Here is a 13836-nt window from a genome sequence, read left to right on the forward strand (position 1 = left end):
CATCTTGATATATGTGAAAAAGGCCTGCACTGAAAATAAATATTTGAAAATAATGGGCACTTAGGGAGTATTTAGAGCCACGAGACTAGATAACATTGCCCAAAGAATGAATAAAAATAGCAAAGATGCCTAGGCCCCCACAAAATTCTTTTTTTTTTTTTTTTGAGACAGAGTCTCGCTCTGTCCCCCAGGCTGGAGCGCAGTGGCCGGATCTCAGCTCACTGCAAGCTCCGCCTCCCGGGTTTAGGCCATTCTCCTGCCTCAGCCTCCCGAGTAGCTGGGACTACAGGCGCCTGCCACCTCGCCCGGCTAGTTTTTTGTATTTTTTAGTAGAGACGTGTATTTTTCACCATGGTGTATTTTTCACCATGTTAGCCAGGGTGGTCTCGATCTCCTCACCTTGTGATCCACCCGTCTCGGCCTCCCAAAGTGCTGGGAATTACAGGCTTGAGCCACCGCACCCGGCCTACAAAATTCTTAATTATCCCCAAACTATCTCTCACTCTGCCTCCTATTTTACAAGAGGCAAAGAATTATTTCTTTCTGTAACTGCAAATGCAGAAAGCTTTAACAGAAAATAATATTTTTTTCCTGAATTTATGTGCAAGTTGCCACTACCAAACAGCTAAAGCTGCTATTTTCGTCTTGGTCCCCAGAAAGCAGAACCTGAGATACGAACTTGGACACAGATGTCTGATTTAGGAGATGACTCCTAAAAGAAGGTGTAAAATATAAAAATAACTAATTCAAAATCTAAGCTGTTGGAACTCTAAATTATTTTGAGCCTAAAAGGAATGTGATTATGGTGCTCAAGTCACATAACCGGCAGCTATAACCTTTGTATCTTTGATTATAGATTAGCCTTATTCCTTACCTACATTGTTTTGTAAAATGTTGCAAGTAACTAAAAGGCACCAGAAAAGATCGCCTTCCTCTTCATTGTTGATCTTAATGATCTTTATTATAGATTAACTTCCCTCCTACTAATATGTTTCTCACACAAAGACTTCATGGCTATCACATTGTCATAAGATGGAATGTTAAATACAGTTTTGTAAACTGGAAAGAAAATGAAAACCAGCTATAAAGAAAAGAAATTAAGCCAGATGGAAAAGAAAGCAAATTATAACTAATTAAATTGTTGTAACTCATAAACCAGCTTTTTATAGAAAATACTGCAATCCTATTAAATTTGTTTTCTTCCAATAAGCAAGACATTTAACTTTTAACTTAGTAGCACTGACCACAGTTCTCCGGCGTCCGTGTTTCCCAGCTGGCTATTCCCACCTTTTTGCTTGAATAAACTCTTTTAAACTGAAATCTGATCCTTTCAACGATTTCAGGTTGACCAAAGATAGAGTGATAGAAGGAAATCAGATATAGTAAGACAAGGAAGAAAGAAAAGGTAAGAAAAGGTAGATTACTGAGTTGGATATTACTGTGGGAAAATGGGGGATCAATCCCGCTGGGATCCCTCTAAAAACTGTATACAATGCCCTTCAGATTTGACTTTCCAGAGGATGGAAGGCTGGAATATTTATGCAGCAACTACCAATCCCTTTGTTTGACAGTTATCCCAGGAAACTTCCATTTCACCACACTTCTGGGCAAGGGCTGAGCAAGCTTAGGGGGCTTCAGAGACAGCCCTGAGGCAGAAAAGAAATTCTATGGGCACTTGAAGTTGGATACTGGCAGCATGTTCAGTAATAGTAACTGTCTACTGTAGCTAAAATCTAAGGTGAGTCAACAGTATGTGATGCAGGGCAAGAAAAGCTTGTATCATAGCTTCCATGTTCCAAAGTGAGCTGTCTCTGGCCGCATTCATACAGAATAGAATTTGAATGGTGCCCCTAGATTTGAACAACATGGTAATCATGTGATGGACATGGAAAAGTGAACTAACTTGGGATCTTGTAGATCGCAAAAGTAACTCTAATCATGATGTTAAAGGCTTTCCTTTACATTCACAAAACAATTTACTTCCTGGAAGTAGTTTATTCTTGCCTGTGGTCATTTTTGCTCCTTTATAATACTACATCTAAATCAATTTGTTAAATATAGTAGAGAACGAAATAAATTGCTTCCAGTTAAACCACTACACTTAAAGAGTAGAACCCTCTGATTATAACTCAACTGCTGTATGGTGAGATACTCTAATATCTGGGCTAATCAAACTACCCAAGCAGGGCTTTTAACATCTGGAGGCCCAATAAGCTGACATCATCACCAAAGGAACAACCTTAATGTCAGGTTAGCAAAAAGAAAATAGTTTCTCTTGTCAGATTTTGCCAAATTCAATTAATAAGTATAGAGTATTGTCAAATAAACTAAGCCATTATGAAACATTCTAAACAGTTGGGCTTAGGATCAGCTATTTATTTCTTTTTCATAAGATATACCCTAGCATTAAAAAAAGTATCTTTTGCAATTAAAAATGCAGTACATTCTTTTAGAAATGTTTTTGTGTGGGTTAAATTTATATAATTAAAGAAAAATTAGTCTCCTTTTCTTCTCTTACTAGAAAATGTTATTTCTAAATCGGACTTTGATCTCATTTCTGCATTATAATACAAAGATATATATCTTGTCACTAATTCAATGTTATTGTTCATCTACCTTTCCTAATTATGGTCTCCTCTACATTGATGTAATTCGTTATTCACATAAATTAAGGTTCTTGCATAGTGATTGCAATGTTCTCCAATTTTGATTCACTGGGAAGACTGAGTTACTTGTCTATGTTCAACCTTTTGAAATGGAGAATCGGGGGTAGAATTTTGAAACATATGAATTGTAGACAGTATGCTGAATAGTCCACATTTGCTGTCCAAAGGTGCACTGCAATGTACTTCCTTTGCGCCATCATTGTCCAGAGATCCACATCAACATGGAGAGCTTTCCATGACTGATATACTCTGTCTCTGCTCAGTTCTTTTCCTGAGGTTACATGCCATTGTGATTTTCTTTACTTGACTGTATTATTCTACTCTGCTTACTGCTAGAGTTCCACAGATCTAAACGGTATGTGAAAAGAAACTGTGAGCTCTCTAAGAATAGAACAATGGTTTTGTATCTTTATTTTCCCACCTATATTAAAATTACAAAAGACTCAGAATACTGGGCCATGAAATACAGTCATGAGTACAGGACATAGAAAAAGCCTATACACTTTATTATCTTCCTCAAGTAGGAGAGAAATCATAGTTAACAGGTATTCCATCTACGGAATTAGTAGCAACTAGGTATAAGGTTGAAAACTGAATGTAACTCCAAACAATTCTGTATTTCCTGATATGGGAAATAAATTGTTGGTTAGATAAGTATTTCAATATTCATGTATAAAAGGCAACTTGTTGGAAAATAAATTATGAGGACATTTTATTATTTGTGCTCACAAATACCATGAGATCAATTCACAAATGGCAAACAGTAACATGCCATCATAAAAAACTTCCTCTTTAACAATGTATTTAACTTCATTTGACTGTCAAAATTCATGAAGTTCTATAAGGAACACAAAGTTGTAAAAGAGAGAAAGCAAAACCAAAAGTCAAGAGATCTGATTTCTAAAGCTCAAAAAGCAACTAAAATTAAAGACAGAGCTTGTGATATTCAGTGTTTCCTTTAGGACTCAAAGCACAATTTAATAATCTTCCAGTTCTAAAAACATTTTGCTGATTTATGCTAAAGTTCCCTATCTAGGAAAAGAGAATATATGCCACTAGTAGAAATCATACTACTACATAAAAATAATAATAAGCTCTAGGCCGGGCGTAGTGGCTCACGCCTGTAATCCCAGCACTTTGGGAGGCCAAGGCAGGCGGATCATGAGGCCAGGAGATCGAGACCATCCTGGCTAACACGGTGAAACCCTGTCTCTACTAAAAACATAAAAAATTACCTGGGCATGGTGGTGGGCGCCTGTAGTCCCAGCTACTCGGGAGGCTGAGGCAGGAGAATGGCGTGAACCCAGGAAGTGGAGGTTGCAGTGAGCCGAGATCGAGCCACTGCACTCCAGCCTGGGCGACAGAGTGAGACTCCATCTCAAATAAATAAATTAAATAAATAAATAAATAAATAAATAAATAAGCTCTCTTCTTAAGCTTATGATTATTTAAAATTTTACATTATTTGAGATGGGGCCATGATTTATAGATGTATCTCTTTATACACGCAGCACCTTAGTAGTTTATACATATTGGATACTCAATAAACAATTGTTACTGATGAAAGTGCTCTCTCAAAAGAATAAATTAACTGATCTATAATACAGATGCTTAGTTGAAAATAACATTCACCTCACTACTTCATTGTTTATGCTCTCAAACCCTGTATGCTTAAGAAATTTAATCAAAGTAGTATTTTTCAAGTTGCTGGAAACAAACTAGAAAAACACATTAAGAATATGAGTTAGCACTGCTGACTTTGGCACCTATGGGCAAATCTGTTTAGAAACCATGTTGTATCAAAATTTGACTGAGCAACTGGAAACGCATCCTCCGTGCACAGAATGCTGATCTGCCTTGCTGAAATCTAAAAACCCTTGAAGATGAGACTTAGAACTTTCAGACAAAACAAATACGTCCTGAAGACAAATGGCAAATGTATAAAGCTATATAGCTTTGGCAGTAGCAGCTCTTTTGTTTCCTATATGAGTGTTGCCTTGAGAAAAAATACAGAGAAGGACATTGGGAGAAGGTTACAGTAGCATTTACAGGCCATCTGAGGAATCTAAAATGTTCACCTATATCATAAGCCTGCCAAAATAAATTGTGACAATTTGTGAACAGTATGTTAACTTATTTCCTTGCCTTATTTTCATTGACAAGAAAAAAACCCATAAAACTTCTAGATATTTTTATATAAATATAGTCTTACATTTATAGAAACTAGTAAAAGTATAAACCTTAGAATGATTAAGCAAACCACAGTGTGTTTATTCAATGGAATTCTATGTAACTATTAAAATTATATTCAAGGAAACTATGTATGATATTTTAAATAAATATAATTCCAAATTTTTAGAAAGATGATATATACAGACATTTGTGTACAAACTATAAACTGAAAAGAATTAAATGAAAAATAGACTTTGAATGGCCTTTAAAATTCTACCTTTGTATACATTCCAAAGTTTATTTAATGAGTATATAACATTTTTATAATAAAAATAATTTAAAGTCATGTCGCTTTTGATAGCAATAAATTCCCTTTGATAAGTGAATTTTTGCTCCAAATCACAAATGTCTAATTAACTCACCAAAGCTACAATTATTGAAATATTTAAGTCCTTTGAATTAAAACAGATATTCTGAAAGTTAGATTTTGTAACTTTTAACTGTGATATCACTTAAATTTTACAGAGAATCTACAAGAATAGTAGAAATAAATCCAATATATTCTTTACCCAGAGTCATCAATTATTTACATTCTGCTGTATTTACTTTACCATTCATATTGTCTTGATAGATGTTTATAAATTTAAACTTATGCTATTCTTCCTGAACCATGTAAGTATAGGATGGAGATTCTATATCCCTTTACCCATAGACACCTCAGCTAGCATGTCCTATGAAAAGGGCATCCTCACACAAAACCACCTTACAATTATCAAAGTTGGAGATTTAATACTGATACTATATTATCACCTAATACGTAGCCCATATTCAAATTTCATCAGTTGCCAGAATCATGTCCTTTGCGGCTACTTTTCTCCATCTAGGGTGAAATCTAGGATCATGCATTGAATTTACTTGCCATGTATCTTAGCCTCTGATTTGAAACAGTTTCTCAGCATTTCTTTGTTCTTTTCAACTTTGAGATTTTTGGAAAGCACAGACCAGTTATTTTATAGAATGTCCCTCAGTTTTGATGTGCCTGATATTTCCTCATGATTAGATTCAGATTATTAACTTTTGGTAGGAACACCGTAAAAATAATGCTGTATCCTCAGTGTAACATACCAGGAGACACAAGGAGTCAGTTTCTCCCAATAATTGAGTATGCTACTTTGATTACTTGGGAAGGTGGTATGCCACAAGTCTGTTCACTGTAGGTTACTTTTTTCTTTGTAAATAGTAATTTGTGGAGAGATACTTAGAGGCAATGTAAATAAATACCTTGTATCTTTTCAAAGTTTCTAAATTTGCTAAGTCAGGTAGGAATATGTTCTGAATGCTATATTTTATTTTTAAATATGATTTTGTATAAGAAATGTATTTTTACTTAGGAGAAAAGAAAACACAGAAGCAAAAAGAAGACAAAAATTACAAATAATTCTACCATGTAAAGAAAATTGTCACTATTATGTTGGTAAATGAAGTTTCAGACATTCTTCCTACCACAGTAAGCTAATTAATAGTCATATTTCCCTGCCAGAGGTCTTTCTTTAATATTTGGGGAAAGATGATTGTTAATATAAATAAGTCTCTAATTAGCAGTCTAGTAAAGTAAAATAATGCAAAAATATACAATTATATTAAATGAGGGGAAAAGTCTAATAAAGTAGTACTTCAGCTAGTGGAGGAAAAGGAAGATTTTCAGAGGACTGAAGTATTATATCTCAGTCCACAGCCCATTTTTAGGACAAGTGAACTGAAAGAATCTGAGATCTGGAAATACGTTCAATTTGCATTTTTCCTTAGTCCCTACAAATAAGACTAATGAAAAATATATGAAAATTGAGCAAATTACTGAGGCAAAACCATAAGATCGGCAACTGGATGGAGAAGCTTTCTTCTATAACTAGAGTAAAACTGATTAGGACTAGGTTCCTATAATACAGTAAAAGCCTAGCTTCAGAACGAGACTACAAGGTTGAAGTCAGACCAGTGGTGAAAGTGACGATGCTATTTATGAGATTGTGGTGTTCAAGCTCTTTTAATCTATTCCATCTAAGTTTGGAATAGATACTAGAGACTGATACTGAGCTTAGTCTTCAGAAAGCAAATGTCTATTGTCTTGATAGATGTTTATATAAATTTAACGTATACTATTCTTCCTGAACCATGTAAGTATAGGATAGAGATTCTATATCCCTTTACCCATAGACACTTCAGCTAGCATATCCTATGAAAAGGGCATCCTCACACAAAACCACATTGCAATTATAAAAGTTGGAAATTTAATTCTGATATAATATTATCATCTAATACATAGCCCACATTCAAATTTCATCAATTGCCAGAATAATGTCCTTTGTGGCTACTTTTCTCCATCTGGGGTGAAATCTAGGATCATGCATTGAATTTACTTGCCATGTTTCTTAGCCTCTGATCTGAAACATTTTCTCAGCATTTCTTTGTTCTTTTCAACTTTAAGATTTTTGGAAAGGCACATGTCCCAACTCCCCAGCCATGAAAGAGAGTAGGAAGAGAATGTGAGACTCAAGCAAGGCAAGAAAGCCAAGACTCATCCCAGAGACAAGTCAGCCTTGCTTAACATTTGCTGTAGAGCTCAGCCAGAATCCCTAAACTGTACCGCTTTCAAAGAGCTTCCCTTCTTTTTCTTCCAGAACTGCATACTCTTTATGTCTCTAATTACTTTGTCATCTTTTTCCTCCCATTGTATCTTCTCATATCAATAGCACTAGAGCTGCGTAAGTAGGGATTATCATTTTTGGATATGGCTCACTTGTAAATTGAGATTTGGAAATGTATACAGGCTGAAGTCAATCCAAAAGGTGAAAGAAATAAGACCGAAAGACTGGCACTATATCCACACAAAAGATAAAAGCAGTTTCACTGAAGACAGAATCCATACTAGGAGAGATGAATTTGAGGAAGATGAGCTAGTCACAAGCTTGTATTTCATCAACCTGGAAGGGAACAACCTGGATTTGAAGAGACAGCGAAACATCAGTACTTGGTTATTCTGAAATCCTGCTACTATCCAGATGTCAGATCCCATTAACTCGCATATGATTACTAATTTCAAGAGAGATGCCAGGAACAAGGTCTCTGGACTGTCAGCACAATTTCATATCATGTTATTTGAATACATTCTCTTGGTCTTCATGAGCCATTTGTTTACTGTGGGCCTAGGTCTAAATAAAGATTTTTAAATCACTTCACATTTTAACAGAATTTTTAAGTCATATATATATTTTCTCTAAGAGATCAGTACCACATCTTAGGTCCTCTCTCCAAAGGGGACACAAGACTACAAGAGATTTAGGAATTTGGGGTCTTTTTTCTGTATTTACAATTATAAATCAAGTGAATTTTATCTTTGCTGTATATCCTTTGTTTCTCAACTAATTTCCTCCTATTGTAGAATTAATTCTCCAAAGGTCCCAGCTAAAGTCACTAGTTATCCTAATATAATAAAATATTTGAGATAAGGTGCTAATGACCAGTGGTGCTTAGGAGGTATCTCTTTAAATGCATGATTAATATTTTGTTTTTATATGTGGGTATATGTGTATTTAATTATTTAACTGTGTATTGACCACTTATTATATGCCATGTACTGTGCTAGCAGTTTTCCATGTTATCTTATATGTTGGGTCCTTAATGCCTTTCTTACCTTTGGCTCAAGGGCTACATGTGGTCATTCCTTATCTCACAGATACCTCATCAAGAAAGTATAAAAATAACTTTCTCTATAACTTGCCTGGATACTATGATGAAGAGACCTAATAAATTAAAACACGGAGACATGCAATATATTCTCATATAAGCCCAAAATATAAAAAATATTGAGTAGTTCTTGGATGATGACACCGGTGAGTTACACAGCTCATATTCCTAGTCAGGTTGTTGTACTCTCTCTTTAGGACAAGAGGTGATTAATGTTGGATTTTTGTGAAACTTGACAAGGCTATCAGGAAAGCTATTTCTGGTTAAAGAGTACTTTACGGCAGTAGTACCCAACCTTTTTTGGCACCAGAGACTGGTTTCATGAAAGGCAATTTTTCCATGGACTGAGGTGGAGGGCATGCAGGATGACAATTTGGGGATGAAACTGCTCCACCTCAGATCATCAGGCATTAGATTCTCATGAGGAGCGTGCAACCTAGATCCCTCACATGTGCAGTTCACATTAGAGTTTGCACTTCTGTGAGAATCTAATGCCACCACTGATTTGATAGGAGGCAGAGTTTGGGCATTAATACTATCTCAATGATATGGTTTGGCTCTGTGTCCCCACCCAAATCTTACCTTGAATTGTAATAATCCCCCATGTGTCAAGGACAGGAACAGGTGGAGATAACTAAATCATGAGAGCAGTTTTCACTATGCTGTTCTCGTGATAGTGAGTTCTCATGAGATCTGATGGTTTTATAAGGGTCTTCCCCATTCGCTCAACACTCATTCTCTCTCCTGCCACCCTGTGAAGAGGTGCCTTCCACAATTGTAAGTTTCCTGAGGCTTCTCTAGCCATGTGAAACTGTGAGTCGATTAAATCTCTTTTCTTTATAAATTACCCAGTCTTGAATATTTCTTCATAGCAGCATGAGAATGGACTAATTCACTCACCCACTGCCCATCTCCTGCTGTGCGGCCAGGTTCCTAACAGGCCATTAACTGGCACCAGTCTGCAGCCCAAGGGTTGGGGACCCCTGCCTTACTGGCTTCAAATTACAACATGCAGTGACTGTTTGGCTCTGTCACTGAGGAATGTTGGTCCTGGCTAAGTATGTGCTGAGGTCAAAGCTGAATCAAAGCTAAATTCAATTATAGATCATCTTCCTGGAAAGAGTGGCCTCTCTTCCATGGCTGCAACGTGTATAACATGGGAGTTAGACTCACACAGAGAGGCAGCCTTTTCTTAGAGTGTAGGTCCAGTAAGAAAACACTGGCTTTTAAAATAAGGAAGAAAGTAGGAGTGTGCAAATTAAATAAAGATAAGTTGTTAAAGGTTAACCAGTTTCTCCTGGTAGTGTTATAAGCAAATGGCATAGTCATTCTCTGATTCTACAATATTTAGATGTTTTATTTCAGTCACATAGTGGGAGCTGAGAACAAATGTGGGTAAACCAGATACAAAATACCTTCACAGAACATAAGCTAAAACCTTTTCCCTTAATCCTTCAGTGTTGAATCATATGTTATGTCTGGACCATAAACGTGAAAAATGCCAAAGTAGCTCCGGTGTCGCCATGGTCTGGCACACACACACCAAAAAGCATAATCATCCTTAAAATATATTACCAGGATTGCTATTGTATATTTGCAATTGCCGCATTATAAATGATCAAAAGTTTAGGGACTTAAGATGTCTGTTTATTATTTCCCTGTTTCTATTGAATAGAAGTCTTGGCACAGTGTAACTGGGTTCTCTGCTTAGGGCCTCACCAGGCTGAAATCAAGGTTTTGGCTAGGCTGCATTCTCATCTGGAGCTCACGGTCCTCTTCTGAGAGTATTCAGGCTGTTGGAAGAATTTACTTCCCTGCAACTGTAGTACTAGAAGTCCCTGTTTTCTCGTAGGCTATTAGTGGGGTTTGCTCTCAGTTCTTACAGGCTGCTCTCAAGCCCCAACCACATGGCTGTCTCCCCAACAAGGTAGTTTACTTCCTCAAAGCCAGTAGAAGATTCTCTCTCTCCTTACAGTCTGCTATGATGGAGTCTTAGATAAAACAATGTAATCACAAAAGTGACTACATCCTTACTCTCTTATGTTGCTAAATAACAGAACCTAAGCAAGGGAGTGAGCATCCCAGCAAATTCATAGCTCACACCCACACTTAAGAAGATGTGGAAGCAGAACCTGAGAGGCCACCTTAGAATTCTGCCTACAACAACTCACTCAGAACAAGGACTAAACTCTGAAATATGTGGCGGAGGAGACAGCAAAATGTTTCTCACCTCCAGAACCTACAAGTTAAATGTAAACAGTCTCAGGACCAAGAATAGTGCCTTCTAAGAGAGAGAAAAAGCACTATATATAAATCTATAAATGTCTACCAAAATTCCCAGAGGAAGACATTCAGGTGTCAATCTCAATGAACCCTTTGAAGTATGCCTCAGAGAAATCCAAATTCCTGCACAGATAATAGGGCTGGCAAAGATTTATGGGTAACTATTTAAAAAAGACCTGTACTCTAGTTTTAGCAACTCCCAAACCCTAACTTTCATGAAACCACCCCGTTACCACTACAGTCTTTCTTCTTGGGTACTATATCCAATCGCTATAAGGTGATGTGGCAAAAGTTCATTCTCCAGAGATAGAATAATACTCAATACTCGAATTGTAACACTGACATTTTCCGGAGTAGGAATAAAATAACCAGATGACCAAACTTCAATTCTGGAATAGAAGCCCTATATAATCACTTCCATTTGAATGTGGGTAGATCCGTAAAAATGATGGGACATTCTCTCTTTTGGTTGGGCTACGTTATATGCTGAAGTGATGGGAGAGTCACTCCCATTATTACACTCTGTCATTTAAGACTCTGTCTTAGCAGGCTAGGGAGAGTCTCCTGGTAGCCTTGAAAAAGGAATCAGCCATATTGTGAGAGGGTGACATAGCTAGGCCTTGAGGCAACTTTTAGGAACTAAGACTGACCCTGGGCTGACATCCAGCCAGAAAATAAGGTCCTCAGGCCTACAATTGCAAGGAACTGAATTCTTCCAACAATCCTAAAGAGCTTTGAAGGGGACCCTGAGCCTCTGAGAAGATCACACCCAAGTGACACCTTGAGTTTCTTTTATTTTTATTTTTTGAAACTATAAATTTCCGCATGTAATATTTTATTAAATTTATGAAGACATGGCTCTGGTCATGATTGTTTATAGAGGTCAGATAATGCAAATAACAGTAAGTAGACTTATATTTTTTGAAGATGATCTCTGCATTGTATTATTATTATCATTATTATTATTGAGACAAGGTCTCACTATGTTGTCCAGGCTGGTTTTGAACTCCTGAGCTCAAGAAATCCTCCCACCTCAGCCTCCCAAATTGCTGGGATTACAAGCGTGAGCCACTATACCCAGCCAACATCTTGATTTTAGAGTGGTGAGACCTTGAGCTTAGGATCTAGCTAACCCAGGACTAGGAACCTAACCAATGGAAACTGTATGATAACCAATTTGTGCTGCTTTAAGCCTCTCACTTTATGGTAACTTTTTATGCAGCATTAAAAACATATAAACACATTGGTAAGTAAAATAAACAAACTGACAAAATTAGTTTTAGGAACTTTCTGTAATAGCATCTTTCAATAACTAAATCCCCATTGGTCTTACCAGATAGCTACAATATTTTCAGACTTTTAAAATGTATTAAAAACTGATATATATCTAAGAATATTTTTGGTATATTTTAGTGGTTCTCCAGAGCATTGTAGATGGCAAACTAAAACTAAAACTCCTTAAGTGATGAAAGAATGCCAAACCAATGATTATTCAACCATATAACTCTAACAAGGATAAAAGAAAATCTTCGTAATAATAGTATATATGATGTATATACATATATATGCATAGAAACAAAGGACACTTACTCCGAAAGTTGTTCACTGGTAAGACTCCAGGATGATAGAATCCTGCTTTGCAAATGCACTCATAGGCTCCAAGAACGAATCCTAGGCCTTTAATTGGCATACACTATGAAGAAGAAAAGACAGCAACATAGTTGATCATGGCTTATCTCATGGTATAAAGGCTCACAGACACCCATCCTTGCAAATGGTAACAGAAAACTAACACATTTTCCAGAAATAAAAAACTCTTTTTTGAACTTTTTAGTTTTGTTGTGCCAACAGATATTTTTTTAGAAGCAGTAAATTAAGTTTGCTTTCTAAATTTATGCCATTACAGCTGCAGTTGCACACATCTTTACTTCCTGTGGCAACGGAATGAGTTAATTACTAGACACAGTTTTTCTTTTTAGTGCCTCACATATCATTTTATTGCTTTAAGAAATTGTTCCAAAGCCTATAAGAATATTTCAAAAGTGATTCCATACTGAATGTTTCTATCAAAGCAAAGGTAGGTAGGTGGGTAGATAGGCAGGTAGGTAGGTAAACAGATATATAAAATTTAAGATGTGAAAATTGCTTTTATGAATTAAATAGTCATCAAATTTTATCCTGGAATCAATCAAAATAACACAAATTGATAAAATAATAAAACAAGTAAATTTAAAAATGCAAATTTAGAAGACAAAAATAAAGATCAATTAATTATCCCAGGGCTGTTTACCTAAAATCTGTTTAATAGATAAATGTTTTACATATACATATAAAGAAGAAAAATAGCTTTCAAAATATGTCACAATCATAAACAATAGAAATCTCCCAAAAATTTAAACTTGACTTCTTTCAAGGGTCAAAGATATAACCTAGCAAGCAAAAGATGCAATTTTAGGCTGGGTGCGGTGACTCATGCCTGTAATCCCAGCACTTTGGGAGGCCGAGGTGGGCGGTTCACGAGGTCAGGAGATAGAGACCATCCTGGCCAACATGGTCAAACCCCATCTCTACTAAAAATACAAAAAATTAGCCAGGCATGGTGGCGGGCGCCTGTAGTCCCAGCCACTTGGGAGGCTGAGGCAGGTGAATGGTGTGAACCCAGGAGGTGGGGCTTGCAGTGAGCCGAGATCGCATCACTGCACTCCAGACTGGGCGACAGAGTGACACTCTGTCTCAAAAAATATATATATATTATATATATATATATATTTTATATATATATTATACATATATATATAATTTTAACCAAGCAAAATTTAGCTTAACATACTTCATTTTTGCTACATTTAATTACATAGCAAGGGATAACTTCTACTAAACTACAAAAACTACATCAGTAAAACTGGAGTATTTAAATAATCTAACCAACACTGAAATTTCTTTTATGATATTGCTCTACCATGATTCCAACACA

The 13836-nt window shown here is 36.3% G+C and overlaps 1 protein-coding gene across 1 annotated transcript in view; it reads right to left on the reverse strand.

Moving 5' to 3' along the window:
* Positions 1 to 13836, reverse strand: part of GPR158 (G protein-coupled receptor 158) — a 395462-nt gene that overhangs the window by 164395 nt on the left and 217231 nt on the right. Inside the window, exon 3 of the mRNA XM_031652460.1 lies at positions 12453 to 12555. Coding sequence (XP_031508320.1) covers positions 12453 to 12555 — 103 coding nt within the window. The remainder of the gene's footprint in view (positions 1 to 12452; positions 12556 to 13836) is intronic.

The sequence above is a fragment of the Papio anubis genome, chromosome 11, assembly GCF_008728515.1.
Source record: "Papio anubis isolate 15944 chromosome 11, Panubis1.0, whole genome shotgun sequence".
In the NCBI taxonomy this organism is placed as follows: domain Eukaryota; kingdom Metazoa; phylum Chordata; class Mammalia; order Primates; family Cercopithecidae; genus Papio; species Papio anubis.